Source organism: Siphateles boraxobius, unplaced genomic scaffold (assembly GCF_051911475.1).
Source record: "Siphateles boraxobius isolate OS27281-9 unplaced genomic scaffold, OSU_SipBor_1 9, whole genome shotgun sequence".
NCBI classification, from domain to species: Eukaryota; Metazoa; Chordata; class Actinopteri; order Cypriniformes; family Leuciscidae; genus Siphateles; species Siphateles boraxobius.
Window position 1 is genome coordinate 8,302,444 of NW_027509219.1, and position 19,832 is coordinate 8,322,275.

Genomic DNA, 19,832 nt, shown 5'->3' on the forward strand with positions numbered 1-19,832 from the left:
GCTTGCTTGTATTATTTTAGTTCTATTAGTATCTAAACAAAATCAGTCGACCAGGACTTACAATTTTGATAATCGTAGTGAAACAGACATTCTGCTTCTAAAGATAAAGAGCTGGGGATTCCGTGACATGGGTGCCCTTTTATGGTCCTACTGACCCGCTATACTTCATCACCTGACCTCCGTCGGCCAATAGGATTGCAGTGATTTCACACATGATTCAGACACCAGCACATGCTGAAGGCGATCCCATAGTGTCAATACCATGATGCAGCGTCAAGTTCCCTCGAAAGGGAACCTTGTAGGTAGGACTTCGAGAACTCTGCACCAGTGTTGTAGTACTTGAGTCAGTCTTGAGACTGAGTCCAGGACCATATTTTCTATTACTAGTCAAGACAATCTAATTCGAGTCCAGGCCAAGTCCAAAGGCTTGAAATGAGGTCTTGGACTCTGACTTGAGACTTCTGTCTGAGTGCTGTCTTTTCCAAACTCGAGTACAACAACATTGCCCTGGGCAACCTTACATTAACCATGGTCTCTTTCCCAGGTGCATCGTGGCATTAAGGGAGTTGTGAGGGATAAAGAGGGAAACCCTATTCCCAACGCCACTGTCTCTGTGGAGGGAGTCAACCATGATGTCAGGACAGGTGAGATATTTTCTGTAGTTCTGGAAATTGTACTGTTTTTTGTGTACTAAAGAGTATCAATAAAGACTTCTACTCATAGGTGAATCTGGAGATTACTGGCGACTTCTAAACCCTGGTGAGTACCGTGTAACTGCCAGAGCAGACGGCTACTCTTCCTTCACCCGTCTATGTGTGGTGGGGTTTGACCCAGGTGCTACCCTGTGCAACTTTGACCTCAACAAGTCAAACTGGGACCGCATCAAACAGATCATGGCTCTCCACGGCAATAGGCCCATCCGGTTGCTGAGCAGTGGCAACAGGGGCGGTGGGCGGCACTTGTCACACGGCAGTAACCAAATCCCAAACTCTAAATTCAGTAACCAAATTCCTATCGGTAACGGTGGGGACATGAACAGGGCTCGTCTCCGTCGATTACGGCTAATGAGAATCCGCCGCCTACGGCAGCAAAGACTTCTGGACAGCAAAACGACACCCCCTACCACAATCATGACCACCACAACTTCACTTCCATCTACCACAGAGAGTACAACCCCCTGGTATGACTCCTGGCCCCTTGAGGAAACCTTTGAAGAGAACACAACCCCACCAGAAGAGACTGAGTTGACAGATACACTGGACTACAACTACAGTTACAAGATAGATTATTAAGAGCAAACTACAGATCAAAGTTTTGCTCCACAGACTGATTGTTTTGGACTATATAGGTCATTACACAAAAGACTTTTATTCCAGAATATGAAAGTTGACCTTGATAATTAATAACACTCAATGTTCTGGTTGCAAAGTATGTTGAAAGCAGCACCCAATGGCTTGCAAAGCCTGAAAGTAGTAAGAATAATTCTGTTGTGCATTCCTGGCTACACATCTACTGTATACTACAGTATACTATCAAAATGTAACATGAAAACTTCTCATATGACCATCATATCCACTGAGAGGAAATTAGAATGTTTTAATACAAGAGAAGGGGCTGTATTACAATTTATTTCTAACAATAAACAGTCAGTCTTTGTTTGTATAGGGCAAGTGTACATGGGAGATTTTCCCTAAAAGTTCCACCAGGTTCAATGCCCTGTGCTAAAGGACATTTTCTTATCAGTAAATAAAGCCTTGTTTTCATATTCACACTGCTTTTGTTTTATATGCATTAGTGTCATGTGCACATCAAGGGCCTCATTTATTATTACATTTACTAAAATCCACAATGTTCAGATTTATAAAAATGGTCTTTGAATTATATGCACACACATGAGGAAGGATCTTAAATCAAGGTAGGACGGTTTCTACGCAACATTTTATAAATGAGGCCCCAAGTCACTACCTTCAAACCCTGTCTGATGCTGAGCGTTAGTCCTAACATTAAGGGTGACTGTATTCACAGTGTAGTATAGCCTTTTGAAGCATATTTATTCAAGTACTAAACACACTTTTAGTCATCTGTGATGTGTATTTATTGGTTGGTAGTGCATGTTGACTGAAGTATGCATGGTAGAAGTATAAAACCTTAAAGCAGCTCTATTCATTCAAATGAATACAGAAAGGCTAATAAGGAATATGTTAAAATACTAGAAAATGGTAACACTTCACAATAAGATTTAATTCATTGACATTAGTACATCAGCTATCATAAATTAACAAATTAACAGCAATTTTAAGAAATGAAAGTACATAGCCGTGTTTCCACCGAAATTACCAAGAACAATTTGTCCCAGGAACTTTTTTCCCACAGACCTGTTGCTGTCTGTGTTTCCACCGTGAGTCTAAGGTACCGTGAAGATTAGGGAAATTAGTCCGGTTATGTAGGATTGTGCTTAACATTACAGTTCCCGCTAAATTTCATCCTCTGAATTTTAAGCTTAATAAAGCCTGAACCTTGTCGTTGGTCCATCGGTTGTATTTTTAAAACTCCATTGTTGATTTGAATAGCAAACAACTGCGTTGTTTACTGCACGCACCGCAACAGATTTAAAAAAAATGGTGGATAAAATAAAATTCTGCGTGGAGTCAACCAATCGAAATGCAGCACAAACTCAACCAATCAGCATGTTCAGCACCCTAGTCCAACCGCTGAAAGTTCTTGAACTTTGAATAAGTACTACCTCGCAACTAGGGACTTTCGGAGGGGGAAATATTGACCTGGAACTTCATTTAGGACCTGGTTCCTGCGGTGGAAACACAGAGTACCGCCCCAAAGTCCCTAGTTCCTGGGGAAACGCAGCTCATGTTAAGAATGTATATGTAGAAATTAACATTAAACAAGATACATGCTGTTATATTTTTAATTATTTCATCTTAACTAATGCACTAATTGCATGCAATATTTTATACAGTATTACAAATAATTAATATATAATATCAACTATATAAACATTTTAATTAATCAGAATTAACTATACCAGTTACGATGTTTACAATATGTATTATAGCATGCACCAACAAATAAAGGATCAAGCGAGAGTGAACCGATAAATATTTGGATCATGTGGATTAAGCACAGAGCCATGTTAAATACCGGATGCTGCTGTTTCAGGACTGCATTTCTAGGATCCTGTTTTTTTGTTACAGCGCCACCTAGCCAATTGTACTCCAACAGAGGAGCCCTGGATTAAGCCTAAAACAAACAGATACAGAAACTGCAAAGACTATTTTAGCTGTCCAAAAAACAGTCCATTATGGTGATTGATGTTGTAAACTGGTATTTATTTTCATGTTGTTTTAATTCATCAATGTACTAATAAACATACTAGTTTGTAGCACAAACAATTTTACTATTTACTGCACAAGTCAGTCACACACCAGACGAGCTCTAAAAATAGTAAAAACTGCTGGTACATATAAAAAAAAAAGAAGGGTCCTAGAAATGTGGTCATAGGACTGAGGTCCTGAAGCTGAAGCCTCTGGTATTGCAGGAACACACTACTTGCAATATGGCAGAATAAGTCTCGCTTTATAAATAAAAGAGCCAATTGCTGGCTGGTAAAGTCATCACGTTACTGCGTTAAGAGCTCTGGTTGCTATAGAAATGGTGTTCTGAGACAAGTGCTTAGGACTGCACATGTGTAGTGGCTGATCTAGGCTGAAATACAAGCTTTTTTAACACTATTTGAGCATAAGTAACGCCATGTACGGAACAGTTCATGTCAGATTTTGTTGCTTATTTAAAATATGTTATTTAGTTGTGAGTTCGGCAGGCAGTTTTTGATTCAAGTAGATAGGACTTGGTATTGGTTGGCTGTCAGTGAACAGACATTCCTTGAACCACAATACCTTGCCACATAACAGTAGGCGTAAATTAGCCAGATGACCTACAGTACTACCCCCTTTCGAGATTCTGGTTGAGTACACATTCGATGGACACTTTACTATTCCATGAGGCCACAGGAGATGATTTGGGAATGTTAGTGAAGCGATGCAATTGACACTGGTAGATCGTGTGACCCGTAACAACATGGCGGATATAGTATGTCTGAATTTCATTCATACTACCCATATGCATACTACTGAATATACAACATACATTTTAATGGTTGTGAAGTAAGTTCAAATTCAAATGTGCTCACTATGCTATTTCGGATGTACCGAGGATGATTGACAGGTGACAGGGTTACTGTGACAGAATGCACATAACTATCCAGCTATGCACATTTATGACTAGTATGTCCCAAAGCTTGCCTACTCTTCTGCTACACTGCTATATTTTGCTTAGAGGTATGTGTGCAATGCAATTTTCACTGAGCATAGGACGATAGGTTTTCCAATGATGATGTGTACTTCAAATGTTAGCATATTCTTTAAAAGGAAAGGTATGTTTCAACTGATGCAAATGTACCACAAATGTATACACCAAAGGATAGTTTCTTAATATGGAAAGTGGATTGTGCCATGTGTTAGCATGAGGTATAAGTTCCATTTTTAAACATAAGCAACATGTTATTCTACCTTACAAGTGTAACGCTTAGGTTCTCAAAAGGATGATGAAGAGTTTGAAAGAATTTGCTAAAATATCAAACAAGGGATTTATTCCATGGATCTGGCAATCTTTTGAATAGAAAGAATACAAAATGAAACAAGGATTTATTCCAAAGGCGTAATACAGTGTGCTCATAACACAAACAATAACCAACACAGAACTGAGAGGAACTTAAATACACACCCTAATGAACACAGATTAACAGAGCCCAGGTGATAATGGGTTGCTGGTGCCGGTAATGGGGAATGGGGTGCAGGTTTGGACCGAGGAGGATGTTGGAAGCTGTAGTGCAGACAAGGATAAACAGTGATAATGACAAGGACGAAGACAACTAGGTGGTGAATGTGACAACAAGGAAGTTGAAAGTTGCTCAGTGGTGTATATAAACTCAATTTTACTGTACCAACCCAGAGAAACATAAAGGCATGAGGGGGTGAGAGGAAGGAGAAACATAGAGGCATGATGGGGTGAGGGAACAGAGAAATTTGGGATGAAGACCACCCAAGCCTTATTCTTCTTTGCCTGTTTCTCTCGTATGTCTAAACTGTAAAAATTTGTTGTTAAAAAACTGCCAAAATCTGACAGTAAAATACTGTTTTACATTAAAACAGTAAAATACTGTAGATAACATTGCATTCTGGGCAATATTTTGCCATTTGAGAAATTGCTGTTAATTTATACAGCCATTTTTTAACAGTTAGTCCACTGCATTTGAGAAATACTGTTTTTTTACTGTTTGCATTGCGAGCTGTATTAAAAAAAAAATTAATTAAAATTTGTTTACATTTATTAATTTTAATTAAAAATTTAAAAAGTTCGAGTTTGGTCAAAGTTCATACTGTTTTGTCAGTTAGTTTATTATATAACATTTTCGAGCATCCAAAATCATTTATAGTCAGATACTTGAAAATATTTCACAAACGTCATTTGTAAAGCACTTTTTTTCCCTGAAGAGGACATACGTTCGAGGACATCTGCTTTACATTGTCATTCGCCATCCGAAGTCCTGCATCTGCACATTCAAATTACACGGTAATTAAAATATTTTCACATTCCTTGCCAGTATTTTCAGTTAGTATTACCAGAGGTAATGTTTGAAATCGATGCTCAGTTAAGCTGTCGAGCTAGTGTGTTGTTTTAAAATGTTTCTTCAGCGCTGATGTGAATCATTCAAACAGAACTTATTACACGCATTTACAGTCACCAGGTTTTTTTCAGTTTTAAAATATCTATTCAGCGTTGAAATGTGAATAACTCAAACATCAAAACATGACTTGAGACATGCAGGGAGTGTTTTGTTAGTCAACACTATTATATACTTGTTATCTGGCTTGTACTATACTGTACATTGCCATTATAGGAATTATTTTGATAAAATTTTTTGTTTGCTACTGTTTTACAGTGGTGCCCTGGAATAGATCTGGAGACAAGTTGATGTTCATCACGGTTGTGTTAAAATGATTCTCTAAAATGACTCTTTTAGAAGGTACACATGCCTTCTCACTAGAACAAATGTTCCTGAGCAAATGTTTTTTCACTAAAATTTTACATTTGTTGCATGTTACAGTTCTTAGTAGTGTAAAAAAAATGAGTTTGGTCTCAGGTTGTCATGTTTGTAAGAGGGGATACTTTGTTACTGATTTTTTTTTACTGCCATTGTTTTTATTTGTAAGCCAAAATCTGTTCTTTTTGTTGTTTTTGTTTTTAACCTGGGCCATCTATTTTTGGTTTAGAATACTTGTTGAATGTTGACTGCTCTTTTAAATAAAACTTTATTTTGATCGTATCCTTTCAAAGTGTTTGCTTGTTTTATATAATTCAATATAATGTATTTTAAGTAGTGTAGGCCACAGAACAATACTGTTCATCTGTCAATTTGATTGAAGGTTCATTACTTATTTTTTTATATATTTTTTGAATGTAATAAATATAAATAACATTTAAAATAAATTAAATAATGAGTCTTCAATCTAATTGTTTCAACCCATTATTTTATGCCTTTGCACAATAAGAGTGAATTTGTAGTAACCATAATGATGTTGTAAATTGAAATAATCACAGAAATGTACTGCATTTAATTTCTACAGAAAAAAGCTGTAAAATAATTCACAGTATGAATAGGGGATGACATCCATAGGGATGGCATCCATCACTATGGCAAAGTCTCCTGAGGTGACAGGAAGACAATATTTAGTTAAGAATTCAGGATAAGAAAACAAATGACCATTTGAATTTACAAGTTGAGAAACCAAAATAATATTATTATTAAACCAATTTGAAAAGAAAAGTGCTTTATTTTTATATTGGATATCATGGTTATTCCAAATAAAATACCTGTGGGGACTAAAATTATGTTTGTAAATTAAGTGCCAGGCCATAAGCACCTGCTTATGGAAATTTGACAATTTAGAGATATTATAATTACATACTAACAGAAAGGGGAGACCGGCCACCAACTTTAGAAAAAATATAATTGGGAATAGCATTCCATATGGAATAAGCATCATTCAAAAACTTCCTCAAAAAATCCAAAAGTGGCTCAGTGGTTCATGTAGGTTGTCTACAAACCGAAAGGTTGGTGCTTCGATCCCCGGTTCCACCTGACTGACCAAGTGTCGAGGTGTCCATGAGCAAGACACCTGACCTCAGCTGCTCCTGACGACCTGGATGGCGCCTTTCATGGCTGACACCGCCGTCGGTGTGTGAATGAGTGAGTGAATGGGTGAATGTGAGGCAACATGTAAAGCGCTTTGGCGGCCATTGGGTCTGTGAAAGCGCCATATAAATGCAGTTCATTTACCTAAAGCATTTTATCAACCTCTACACAAATTGTCTTGTCCACATGCAAATAAAGAGCAGGGTAGATATCAGACTCACATTCTGACTAGAATCTGAGTATGACGACATCAGGTTAGGACATCACTTTATAGTCTGTTTTTTTTTTTTATTAAATAAAATATCTTGCATTTTTTTAGAAAAATATTTTTCACAAGAAAGTAACAAATAAATACAACATTGCCAAAAAAATTGACACTGCACATTTTTTATATTTTCTAAGTAGGTACAAATTCAGTGAAGTGCCTCAGGGACATGACAAAATTCTTATTGTAGCCTACAATAGAAATAAGACATTATTTATGATAAAAAAAATTTAAATGCAATTTTTTTTATTCATTTTAATAGACATACCAAAGTATTTTGAAAAGCTTTTAATATTTCATTTTGGTAACCTCCACTTTAAAAAGTCTGGGGGACTGAATTATTACCGAATCCCAGGAATGACCCCTGGGGCATTCCGATTGGAATTCGCCCCACGTACTTCTTGAGTTAATTAAATTAAATTAAATTAAATTACAAACAGCATCACCTGCGTTTGAAGGACCAAATTGGTCGTGACGTCGGAACGAACTTGTACAAGTAGATCCTCTCAACTGTTACCAACTAAGCAGAGGTAGAACGTCTTCTTTTATCATCAACATGGTTTATTTGAGAGTCATCGTATTTACCTGTAAGTGTTTATTCTCGATTCGATTCAATTCCTTTCGTGTTTTAAAAATGTAAGTGTTCGAAAAGTTCATAAGTTGGTTAAATTAGAACTTAAAGTCCACGTTAGCATAGCTTTTGTTTGGAAGCCTAAGTTATAGCCTAAATTTCAGTTTATCTTTGATATAGCTTGTTGACCAGGTCCTCTTTCGCCCGGACATGTTCTCTTTTGGACCTAAAAAAATGCTTCAAAATTGTATCCGCCCTGATCTATTTGCACGTTTAGCTTGATATAATTATCTGCACACAAGCTTTCGAAAAATGTAAAATGAAACAAACTATATGGCACCATTGCTTCTCTTCCCTCCTTATCAATATACAAGTCGTCTTTGTTATCGTACTCGTAGCCTACCATATATATATTTTTTTGTTTCGTTTTTAAATTTACACAAGCAGTTTAATCTCTACTGGAAGTTCTGAAATGTAACTTGTACATTTATGGGTAATGAAATGTAACATGATTAGTCATTAATTTAGTGACTTGTCTTTTTTGTTTTCTTTTACAGTGCTTCTAAACTCCAGGTTGCTGATATCTGCCGGTACTTCATTAGTCCAGTTACCAATCAGCAGTTACACAACCATTTGTACACAGCTTGCTGCAATTAAAGGGATGTTCCGGAGTAATTTTAACCTAGGGTCCTTTGCACCATGATCTCAGAGTTGTGTTATGAAATTTTCAAAACTAATTTATCGAGTTTCTATTTTGTTTTTGTTGGCTGGACAATCGTGTTAAACAGTAAAGTCCATTGAACCCACTTTTACTTCTATCCCTCAGTTTTCATTCGTGTCAAAAGATAAATATGGCGCTACCTGGACTAGGGTCTATTATGAGATAACGTGTGGTTCTACTTGGTGCTGTTCATGTCCTCAAACTTATGTCAACACCTAATGGAATCTGCAGCAGTCCAGTGGTACACCAATCATGTGCTCCGAGTCGGAGCTCTCGGAATCTTGTATTCGCGAGTTCTATGAGGACGTGAACACTTTTTACAAGACGGAATCTCAATTACATGCATTGCGTGAATGCTCCTTTTTTATTTTTTAATCTTAAACTTTTGTGAACGACAGTTTGATTAGGCACACTGTGATTAGAACATTCAGTGTGGATCAACGACTATATTCAAGTCTGCTTTTGCGATTTGGCTGGTGCTGAGCATGCTCAAAGATCTGTCAGGAAGGCATTCAAACCCTGTATATAAAAACGGTTGGGGCTCAGCATCTTTAAGATCCTCACACTATAGTGCTCTGCCGTAATCGTATGTGAAATCACAAAGTTTAAATCAGTCAATGCATATTGCGCTGAAGGCATACAGCAGTTTTGCTTAAAGTAAGATATGCTCACTCTTAACTAACTCTTTTCTTTCTTTTTTTTTTTTTTACTGAAACTCAAAATTAAGTGATGGCCAAAGAACTCTAAATGATGCATTGTGGTAATCCAATAACATTCCTTGATGAGAAGCATCAATAACATTCCTTGAAAGAATGATTGCGTGTATCATTCACTCTAAAACCCACATTACTGTAGAAGGTTTTGTCTCACAGTATTTTGCTGATGTAGTATCTGGAGTTTTTATTCCCTCACAGTTTGTTAGTCTCACCCTACTATTAATGATGGATGAAACCTGAAGCTGAAATCTTATCTTTTCAGAGACTGTTGTCACATGTGATGGGTTTGTCCAGCGTCTCAGTTGTGGTAAGATGTTGTAATGTCACGCATTCAGCTACAATATTTTATTACTTTTATTTTCAGAGTAGGTAATTTATGGTGTCCTAATGCTTTTCTTCCATTTAGACTCTGGTGTGATCCGTGTGGACTCGGCAACCTTTGGGCGCACAAACAGCAACATTTGCAGTGTTGGACGACCACAAGGCCAAACCGTCAATACTCAGTGTTCAATGGGTGTTCCTGAAGTCTCTAAAAAGTAAGGATCTCTTTGTGACTTCAGACAGAACAGTTATGGGTAGAATTGAGTCTGTGGCTTAGTTTCATCTAGTTCTTGAGATTCAAGAGGTTACTTTATTTGTCTTGGACAGAAAGGCTGCCACATAAAAAATAGTTATAGTGCAGTTAACAGACACCGAAACCAGTTGATACCGAGCATTGTGAACCTAATCTAAACCAGGTTGGACTTATATGGATCCGTCAACTCTAAAAGCTACTCTGAAACTCAGTTTGTTCAACAAGCTTCATGCAACAGACATCAGATGATGTACTGGTTAACAAACATCTGTTAACGTTCTGTGGCTGCGGAGTATTAAAAGCAGAGCTGAAGTCTACAAATAGCTGTCTGGTGTAGGCCTTGGTGTTGCTAAATGGTGTATTATGGTTAGTATAGCATCAGTTCAGTGCCCCTATTGTTTGTCTCTTTGTATTTGCACAAGTCCTTCTCTATGGATTCCTTGCATTGATTTTTAGCTATGTTGAGTTTTTCAGCTTCCTCTTTATCCTAGAGCTGTGGTAAAGCCTAAACAATTTGTTATGGTAATTTCTATTATCACTGTAAAGCTGCTTTGAAACAATCCATACTGTTAAAAGCGCTTTAGAAATGGTGACCTAGGTAAAGACATTTCAAGTTTGGCATGATTGAAATCCCCTACAATGAGCATGGGAGGATCTGGTATATGTTGCAGATGTCTATGTACATAGTCCGCCACTTGGGCCGCAGCTCTCCCTGCATTTCCACTTGTGGGCACAAACGCATCACAATGTTCCCAAACTCCCTCAGAAGGAAGAACGCCCTGAGACTTGAGCATAATAGCTCAACATCCGGGTTACAGCATTTCTTGTGTGGCTAGAAAAATCCAGATGCAGCTAAATTTCAGCAAAAACCATGACTCTCAGTACTCAGCAGATTCTGATGTAAAGTTTGAGTTAGTCCAGCCGCACTACACCGGATCAACAATGGCAGGGGTGGCACCAAAACAAAGATGTAGTATTCACGATTAAAAACAAAGTATACTGCAGCACATTTGTCCCCGTCGCCTACAGAGTAGCGGCACCAGATTACCACTCCGAAGTTGTCAACCACAGCATGGTCAATCGCCTTGTCACTGTTAAATATGCACAGATAAGAAGAGGATGTTTAATTCAGGCCTTCAGGAGCCAAGGTGGCAGCCAATCGCTGTCAGGTCCATGTAGAGATGTTTGTCAAGCATTTATCCAAGGGAATTGTATGCACTCAAAAAAAGCCAGTCAGTTCTCGGGTGCGTAGAACAAAATTTAACCAATTAGCCGAAGTTGCCCGCACACCCAAAAAGAAAATGCAATCAGACTAAAAAGAGGTCTATCAAAAGCTTCCCCCCCCCCCTTTTTTTTTCAGATTCAATAAGTAAAATTAAAAAGTGAAAAGTACAAGATGTTTTAAAAATGGACCATAGCTAAACGCTTGCTTTCTGGTCTGTTTTTAATGCACTTTGCAATATTTATATTATATATAATTAGTTTTTTCAAATGCAAGTAAATTAAAAAAAAAATGCATTTCTTCAGCTACTTGTCATGAGCTTTCAGAAATCTGCTGCATTTAATGGAATGTATGTTTACATGTGTAACGACTGCAAAGCATCCGTTAAATTTTGCAGTTTGAACGCTTCATTGTGGTTTAGACTGCCTGGGTTTACAAAAGTTTAAATTTGACACCCCTTTACTTCAGTCGTCTTTCAAGCTGTATTGAACCTCAGTGTATCTACAGGTGCCTTTAGCATCATACTTTGTTTTTTGAACAGGTTAGTTATGTAGATTTTAGGTTTCCAAGTGTCCAGTCAGGACTGCATCTTTGTTCTTTTAAACAGGTGTGATGGACTGAGCGTGTGCGAGTTAAACACGCAAGGACTTGCAGCACGAGATCCATGTGATGGCACCTACAAGTACTACACTACCAACTACATTTGCATCCCTGCAGGTTTGGATTTTGCTTTTTCTCTTCCTCTATTTCCTCATTAACTTTCTGTGCAAGCCTGTAATGGTCTTCCTCTTCCAGAAAAAAGTGTAACTTGTCATGGTGGATACGCTTACTTGAAATGTGGTGAGCTATTTTTGTTTAATTTGGGAAATGTAGGTTATCTTGAACTTTTCCACATGTTCATGTATGATGGGTTTTTATTAAATGTTTTTAATCTCTGTAGAAAGTGGTAAGATTCAGATAAATACCGCAAACTATGGACGTACAGATAAATTCACCTGCTCTGAAGGACGTCCATCGAGTGAGCTCCAAAACTCCAACTGCTATTCTCCCAATGCACTGGCTCCTGTGTCGAAAAGGTCAGATGAAAAAAGTTGAATACTGTATGTGACTTCTGCTGTACCTCGTTGTCTTTAGCAATGACAAATGTAAGCTTTTTTTTTGTTTTTGTCTGAAGCTGCAATGGCTTGGGAAGTTGTGAGTTGTTTGCGACACAAACGGTCTTTACTGATCCCTGCGTTGGCATGTATAAGTACCTCACAGTCTCCTATTTTTGCCTCCCAACTGTACTCCGTGAGTATCTTAACATATCTACTACCAATTCACTTTGAGCTTTGAATGGTGAAACTTTAAACACTTCCTGGATCAGAGTTAACTTGTCTCCTGTTCATCAGCGACGCACAAACCAGTCCCCACCCGGCATGCTTTTTAAAAGCATGATAACTTTACTCAAGCTTTTTATTTCAAGGACTACAATTCACTTTACTGAAATGATAATGATCTAACATCCTCTGTTTTCTGTAGGTTCAATTGTGATCTGCGAAAATGCAAATAATACTCTGATATGTGGTGTGTATAATGCTACATGAATGTTTTGCTTAAAGTTGAATTGTTGTTTTTAGAGCAAGTTGATTTGAAGCTCAATTGTTTTTTTTTTAGAGCAAGGGACTTTCATTAACATTCACACTGCTAACTATGGGCGAACTGATCGCAGCACATGTTCTATCAGACGACCTGCTTCTCAGACTGTTAAAACTGACTGCTACTCTTCAAACTCTCAGGCAATAGTTACTGATGTGTGAGTATTTTTTAAAAATATAAAATCAGTTTAAATGTTTTTTATTGTAGAAATAAGTCAGTCAAGTTCTCTTTTTCCTTTTATAGGTGCAAAGGAATCAATAGCTGTGTCCTAGTAGCCTCCAATGGTGTGTTCTCAGATCCATGTGTCGGCACATTCAAGTTTCTGTACATCTCTTACAGCTGTGAAGCTAACTGTAAGTGAGAATTTTTATAATTTTGTACAACCTTGTTTTTAGGATTATTCAAGACACTAGATTGATAGCTCTGTTCATGGTTCCTTTGCTTGCTTGCAGAATACAGCATCTGGACTTGTGGATTTTAGCTTCAATCATTTTAAAGTTGTTTCTTTGCAATAAATGCATAGAAGACATTTGTTCTTGGAGTGCTTTCTAGTAGTTTGATCATTTCACAAATCATCACGTACACCATCAGTTATACTGAAAGTAAAACAAATGGCAATAACAAATATAACTCTTATAACTAGCCTAAATATTTTTTTTTATTTTTTTTGCACCATAGATGGTTAAACTAACTGATTGTTGTGTGTGGGAAACAGTTGGGACATTTGGGAAACTGTTCCTATTCAAATTGTGCCATGTTACAAGCTATTTATAAACGGTTGAAATCGGACGTCTTTTGAACTAACTTTTAAGGAAAATGTATTTTAAAGACCGAGTTCAGAAGCTTAATGCAGGGTTCCTACACAGTTTGGAAAAGTATGGAATTAGATTTGAGTAATTTCCAGGTTTGGAAAAGTATGGAAAAAAGAGTATGGAAAAATATTTGCATTTCCAGACTATTGCCCCTATTAGTTTTCTATCAAAGAAAATCTGAATTTAATAATTTAATCAAATACAGGTCCTTCTCAAAAAATTAGCATATTGTGATAAAGTTAATTATTTTCCATAATGTAATGATAAAAATTAAACTTTCATATATTTTAGATTCATTGCACACCAACTGAAATATTTCAGGTCTTTTATTGTTTTAATACTGATGATTTTGGCATACAGCTCATGAAAACCCAAAATTCCTGTCTCAAAAAATTAGCATATCATGAAAAGGGTCTCTAAACAAGCTATTAACCTAATCATCTGAATCAACTAATTAATTATAAACACCTGCAAAAGATTCATGAGGCTTTTAAAAACTCCCAGCCTGTTTCATTACTCAAAACCGCAATCATGGGTAAGACTGCCGACCTGACTGCTGTCCAGAAGGCCATCATTGACACCCTCAAGCAAGAGGGTAAGACAGAAAGAAATTTCTGAACAAATAGGCTGTTCCCAGAGTGCTGTATCAAGGCACCTCAGTGGGAAGTCTGTGGGAAGGAAAAAGTGTGGCAAAAAACGCTGCACAACGAGTAGAGGTGACCGGACCCTGAGGAAGATAGTGGAGAAGGACCGATTCCAGACCTTGGGGGACCTGCGGAAGCAGTGGACTGAGTCTGGAGTAGAAACATCCAGAGCCACCGTGCACAGGCGTGTGCAGGAAATGGGCTACAGGTGCCGCATTCCCCAGGTCAAGCCACTTTTGAACCAGAAACAGCTGTAGAAGCGCCTGACCTGGGCTACAGAGAAGCAGCACTGGACTGTTGCTCAGTTTTGCATGTCATTCGGAAATCAAGGTGCCAGAGTCTGGAGGAAGACTGGGGAGAAGGAAATGCCAAAATGCCTGAAGTCCAGTGTCAAGTACCCACAGTCAGTGATGGTCTGGGGTGCCATGTCAGCCGCTGGTGTTAGTGCACTGTGTTTTATCAAGGGCAGGGCCAATGCAGCCAGCTATCAGGAGATTTTGGAGCACTTCATGCTTCCATCTGCTGAAAAGCTTTATGGAGATGAAGATTTCATTTTTCAGCTCGACCTGGCACCTGCTCACAGTGCCAAAACCACTGGTAAATGGTTTACTGACCATGGTATTACTGTGCTCAATTGGCCTGCCAACTCTCCTGACCTGAACCCCATAGAGAATCTGTGGGATATTGTGAAGAGAAAGTTGAGAGACGCAAGACCCAACACTCTGGATGAGCTTAAGGCCGCTATCGAAGCATCCTGGGCCTCCATAACACCTCAGCAGTGCCACAGGCTGATTGCCTCCATGCCACGCCGCATTGAAGCAGTCATTTCTGCAAAAGGATTCCCGACCAAGTATTGACTATTGTGTGCATAACTGAACATAATTATTTGAAGGTTGACTTTATTTTTTTGTATTAAAAACACTTCTATTGGTCAGATGAAATATGCTAATTTTTTGAGACAGGAATTTTGGGTTTTCATGAGCTGTATGCCAAAATCATCAGTATTAAAACAATAAAACACCTGAAATATTTTAGTTGGTGTGCAATGAATCTAAAATATATGAAAGCTTATTTTTTATCATTACATTATGGAAAATAATGAACTTTATCACAATATGCTAATTTTTTGAGAAGGACCTGTATATCCTACAAGTGTTTCCATGGCAGCTGTTTAGTGATTTTCAAACACAACTGAATGATTGTGGCAGGTTATAAGCGTTGTGAGTTTCTTATGATATTCTTAGCACCGTATTAGAGAGTCTCTAAAAGGAACTTTGAAAAAATAAAATATACAGACTTTCGTATGCACACAAAATCATTAAACTCAGCTTAGACAATGCCATCAGCTCATTTCATGTCATGGTTTCTCCACCGCCACAGAGGATGCATTAAATTGGACATTAGGCCTTGATATTAGAGGTAATACCCTAAGGAAAGCCAATCTTGAGCAAAGGCCTAGATTTCTTTTAATTCATGTGCAGACAGTAAACACTCTTTTTCTTCATAGTAAGATGACAGGGACACACAAAGGAGATGGGTTATAGTGTATATATAAAACTAGAAATTGTAATTCGTAAGCATGCAAAAAATTCCTGTTCATGAAATCAGATCTAGTATTTTATGCGATCTAGTAATTTATCCCCCCTTTGTCTGGGATAGAAAACCAGCCCAGCCTAGAGAGAGGTGGTGGAGGGATGCTGTGAAACTGTCATGAAACGGGTTATACCGGCTTCCTCTTGTGCTGATTGGTTGAGTACCTGAACGTTTCTCGAGGGCACGAAAAAGTTTCTTGTGTGCATGCAAAAGTCTATATACACTACTGTATATGTCACTCCTTGTGCATACAAAAATATTTACAATTAATGGCAAAATCAATGTTAGGTAATGTAAGCTGATATTTCCTACTGACACTAAAGCAAAATATATAAATAACTAGCTTAAACACTTTTTGGGGTGAAAATACTAACGTGCCTAAGACTTTTGCACTGTATAAATACGACTTTTGCATTACATGCGCACGAGAAACTATTCACATGGGCACGGGAATTTTTTTGCATGCTTGTGCATTACAATTTCTAGTTTTATATATGCTACAACCTATGTCTACTGAAACCACAGCAAAAGATATAAATAACTGGCTTAAAGCCATTTTTTTGGGGAGCTGAAAATACTGTTTTTGCTTTGGAGGTCTACTACAAAAAACAATAATTTTCTCATAATAGCCATTTGCATATCACCACATTTTGATTCTCTAATGCAGGTCCCATGATTCATTCTCTTTAAATTCCTCCTTGTCGCCAGCCTACTCTGCTCGGTCAGACGGACCAGTCTGGTGTGATTGGTCTACCACCTACAGTGCTTGTCAAAAGCTAAGAGCCCTTATTACGCCCTATAGCGATTGTACACACTGTAAAGACAGTAACGATGTTGTCAATTTTACCATATTAATCCGGGCTCGAATCAGATGATGGAACATCGGAAGAACTAGTTATTCAACCTGAACCTCTATCGCAAGTATGACTTGAGCAGGACGTTTCTCAGTGATGCACTAGTAGAACACCCAGTAGAAAATATATGCATCAATAAATAATCATACTTGCTGATATAGTGGGTACTGTCCCAGCTTTAATTGATAACCGTTTTGTAAACCTCATTTATACCTCATGGAGATTTGAGAAGCATTCTTCAAAAGCTTGTACTGCTGTTGTATTGCTGTAGTAATTTTTACCAGACTCTTCACATCCTCATCCTTTGCAAATGCAAATTCTCTTTGTAAACACTACCAGAGCAGAAAGCAGCGTCGTCTTGACATACACAACAACCAGCTATAGCGTTTGAGGATGGGTCAAGTTGTTCGCCGGCAGACAGCGTAGCACATAGGTGGGCATTAGGCAAATGTGTTACCCAGTGACGTGTGGCCGTCACAGAAACATTAGGCTGTTCAGAGTCGATTCTTTCTTTTGAGAAACAATAACTTTATCGCATGCTTTCATCTTCATAACTTTGCAGATAGCTATATTACACATTGCATGAAAGGGAATATTCAAAAACGCATAATAGGTGCCCTTTGAATATGGTCTGAAAAATCTACTGAGAGGTTTTGGAAATTTGAGTCTGGAAAAGTATGGAATTTTGAAATTGAAAATGTGTAGGAACCCTCTTAATGGTTGTTGTTGCAAAAATTCTGTTAAACGTCACTGCGTAAGAGACACTCAGTCAAATTAATAAAATAGAAAAGTATTTATTCTTGCAAGAATAGGTTCAGTCTAGTACACAGAAGTTACGCTGTGTAAGAGTGACACACCACAGGAAGATATGAGACAGCCTTTATACTGTTTTCAAGGTTCCTCCTCACCCGCTGTACCTTTCACCCACCCAGATAAGGTCCTTACTGCTGTTCAGTTTCTACTGAAAGACACAAACTGGTACTGAAATAAACTGGCCAAAATGACCGTCCCTAAGGTCAGAGGTCCTGTCCCATATGTTCCTGAAACGTCACGCACAAGCACGTACACACATATACTTTTATACATTGAATAGGTTCTTTCTCTTATGATAACTGTTTGGGATCAATGACTATTAAAATTTCCACTACAATTCCCCCCTTTTTATCATTCAGATTACCCAATCATAATAATAAAATAATAGAACAAATTTTAAGTTATATCATCACACTTATACTCTTCTTATACTTATACTCTACTCACTTAGACTCTTCATCTCTGGTTATCATTACACATCTTGAAACCCACATGGCATTTCAACAGGCTAAGAAATACAAAGAAATAAAAGTAGAATAAAATCCCTCATTTCGACCCCTCTCCTTGTGCGTCATCACATAGTGGATAACCACAGCTTTTAACCTTCTGTTCATATCAAAAACATTCATAGAAAGAAAGAAAAAGAAAAGGAAACATACACTTTAACACATGTCACAGTAGCTCCCACTACTTGTATCATATTTTGTCCAACCTATTGAACAGACTCCAAGCTTTAACCAGTCTCTGTACTGAGCTGGAAACACACATTATAATGCATGGTAAACATAACAATATTGATAATCCTATCGCTGAAATTGGTAGTACAGTTTTGCAACTAGTACCCCCCCAAAGATTAACCAATCATCCATTTACCATCAATCCACGCCCATTTCCATATATCCCCTCCATTTTCCTAACCATAATTTCCTAACTTTTAATTCAATTCAGCCAATGGTTTTACTTAGTAAGCTCTATTTAACACCATATTTAATAAAATCTATCCAGAAAAGGTTTTATATTTTTATCCATTCTTTTAACCAATGTAGTTGTTCAAAATTAACTCAAATATTTCCATTACGGACCATCTTTTAGCTTATTACCATACATATTCTCCCATGATTGGCCTTTCTTACCCTTAATGGAAAGCCTAATCATCAAGTTTCTTCAATAATAATCCCTATAATTTACCTGAAATATTTTCTAATGAATCTTTAACCAATCAAATCATTTGATCTTGCCATATTTTGATTCAATCAAATAAAATCATCAAAATCATCACAAAAACAAATTATTTTGCTAAACTCAAACCATTAGTTGGTGCATCTTCCTCCAGGTGTGTTGGTCATCTCGTTTGACCCATGGACATTCCGTCGTCACCAGGGTGACTCTTTGCGAGTCGTTGCCGTAGTCTTTCCCTCGTTGGTGAGGGAGGCTGTCACTAGCACGAGCCTTTGACCCCTCACTTTGTGCTCTATATGATGGTTGAGGCCTGTCGGTGTCTAAGGTGAGAGGCTTTGACCCAGGTGTCCCACTCTCCAACCATTTTCTGATCATTACCCGATTTACTCCTTAGATCACGACGCACCCCCACTGGAGTGAACCATCTCCTGCTTTGACCTGTGAATGGAGACCTTAAGGTTTTGTTAGTGACCACTTGTCTAGCTGGTCGTCCCTTTTGGTGTGACCTGTGGAATTTTCACCATTTGTTCACCTTGCTGATGATATGCATAAAGAATTTCAAGTTTATTCTCAACACTTGTCCAATTCAACTCTGTTTCTTCTCATTTTACAAATCATCTTATCACTAAATAATTTCTTGCTCACTTAATAGCACTCAGTTCTTTTCCTCTGAAAAACCTTCAACCCACTTTGCTCATGTCAACAACACAACATTTATACATTTGGAACAGAATCATTTCTGTTTGATTCAATCCATCCTGACATCCTGCAAAAGGAACATTTTAAGATATGCACTGTCCAGGGGCCTGTTCTTCGTACGTCGCTAACTCAGTTAGCTGGATTTGATTGTTGGCGATTTGGCATGATCTTGGATCGTTTGGTTCTTCGAAGCTCATCCTAGACTTGCTGTCATAGCAACAGGTGCGCCAGCTTGAACCTGCTCGCGAGGAGGCTTATTTC

The 19,832-nt window shown here is 37.9% G+C and overlaps 2 protein-coding genes across 6 annotated transcripts in view; both read left to right on the top strand.

Annotated features, from left to right (window-relative positions):
- Positions 1-1,769, top strand: part of aebp1b (AE binding protein 1b) — a 38,786-nt gene extending 37,017 nt beyond the window's left edge. For all 5 annotated transcript variants that reach the window (XM_077223070.1, XM_077223075.1, XM_077223072.1 and 2 more), the window contains 2 exons: positions 545-644; positions 724-1,769. In XM_077223070.1, coding sequence (XP_077079185.1) covers positions 545-644; positions 724-1,292 — 669 coding nt within the window. In that variant the 3' untranslated portion in view covers positions 1,293-1,769. The remainder of the gene's footprint in view (positions 1-544; positions 645-723) is intronic.
- A 6,213-nt stretch (positions 1,770-7,982) lies between these two features.
- LOC143732308 (L-rhamnose-binding lectin CSL2-like) lies at positions 7,983-13,506 on the top strand. Its single transcript, XM_077223258.1, has 12 exons — positions 7,983-8,122; positions 8,664-8,696; positions 9,806-9,850; positions 9,950-10,079; positions 11,947-12,056; positions 12,135-12,179; positions 12,280-12,415; positions 12,514-12,629; positions 12,861-12,905; positions 12,996-13,134; positions 13,221-13,330; positions 13,430-13,506. Coding segments are annotated over exons 1-12 (942 nt in total). The 5' UTR covers positions 7,983-8,091; the 3' UTR covers positions 13,432-13,506.
- Positions 13,507-19,832: the final 6,326 nt, after the last annotated feature.

Bases quoted from the DNA above. Each gene is read 5' to 3' on its own strand.
- LOC143732308 (XM_077223258.1), top strand. From the start codon at position 8,092: ATGGTTTATTTGAGAGTCATCGTATTTACCT. The intron at 10,080-11,946 runs GTAAGGATCTCT...TCTTTTAAACAG, and splicing joins GTTCCTGAAGTCTCTAAAAA to GTGTGATGGACTGAGCGTGT. The intron at 12,630-12,860 runs GTGAGTATCTTA...TGTTTTCTGTAG, and splicing joins TTGCCTCCCAACTGTACTCC to GTTCAATTGTGATCTGCGAA.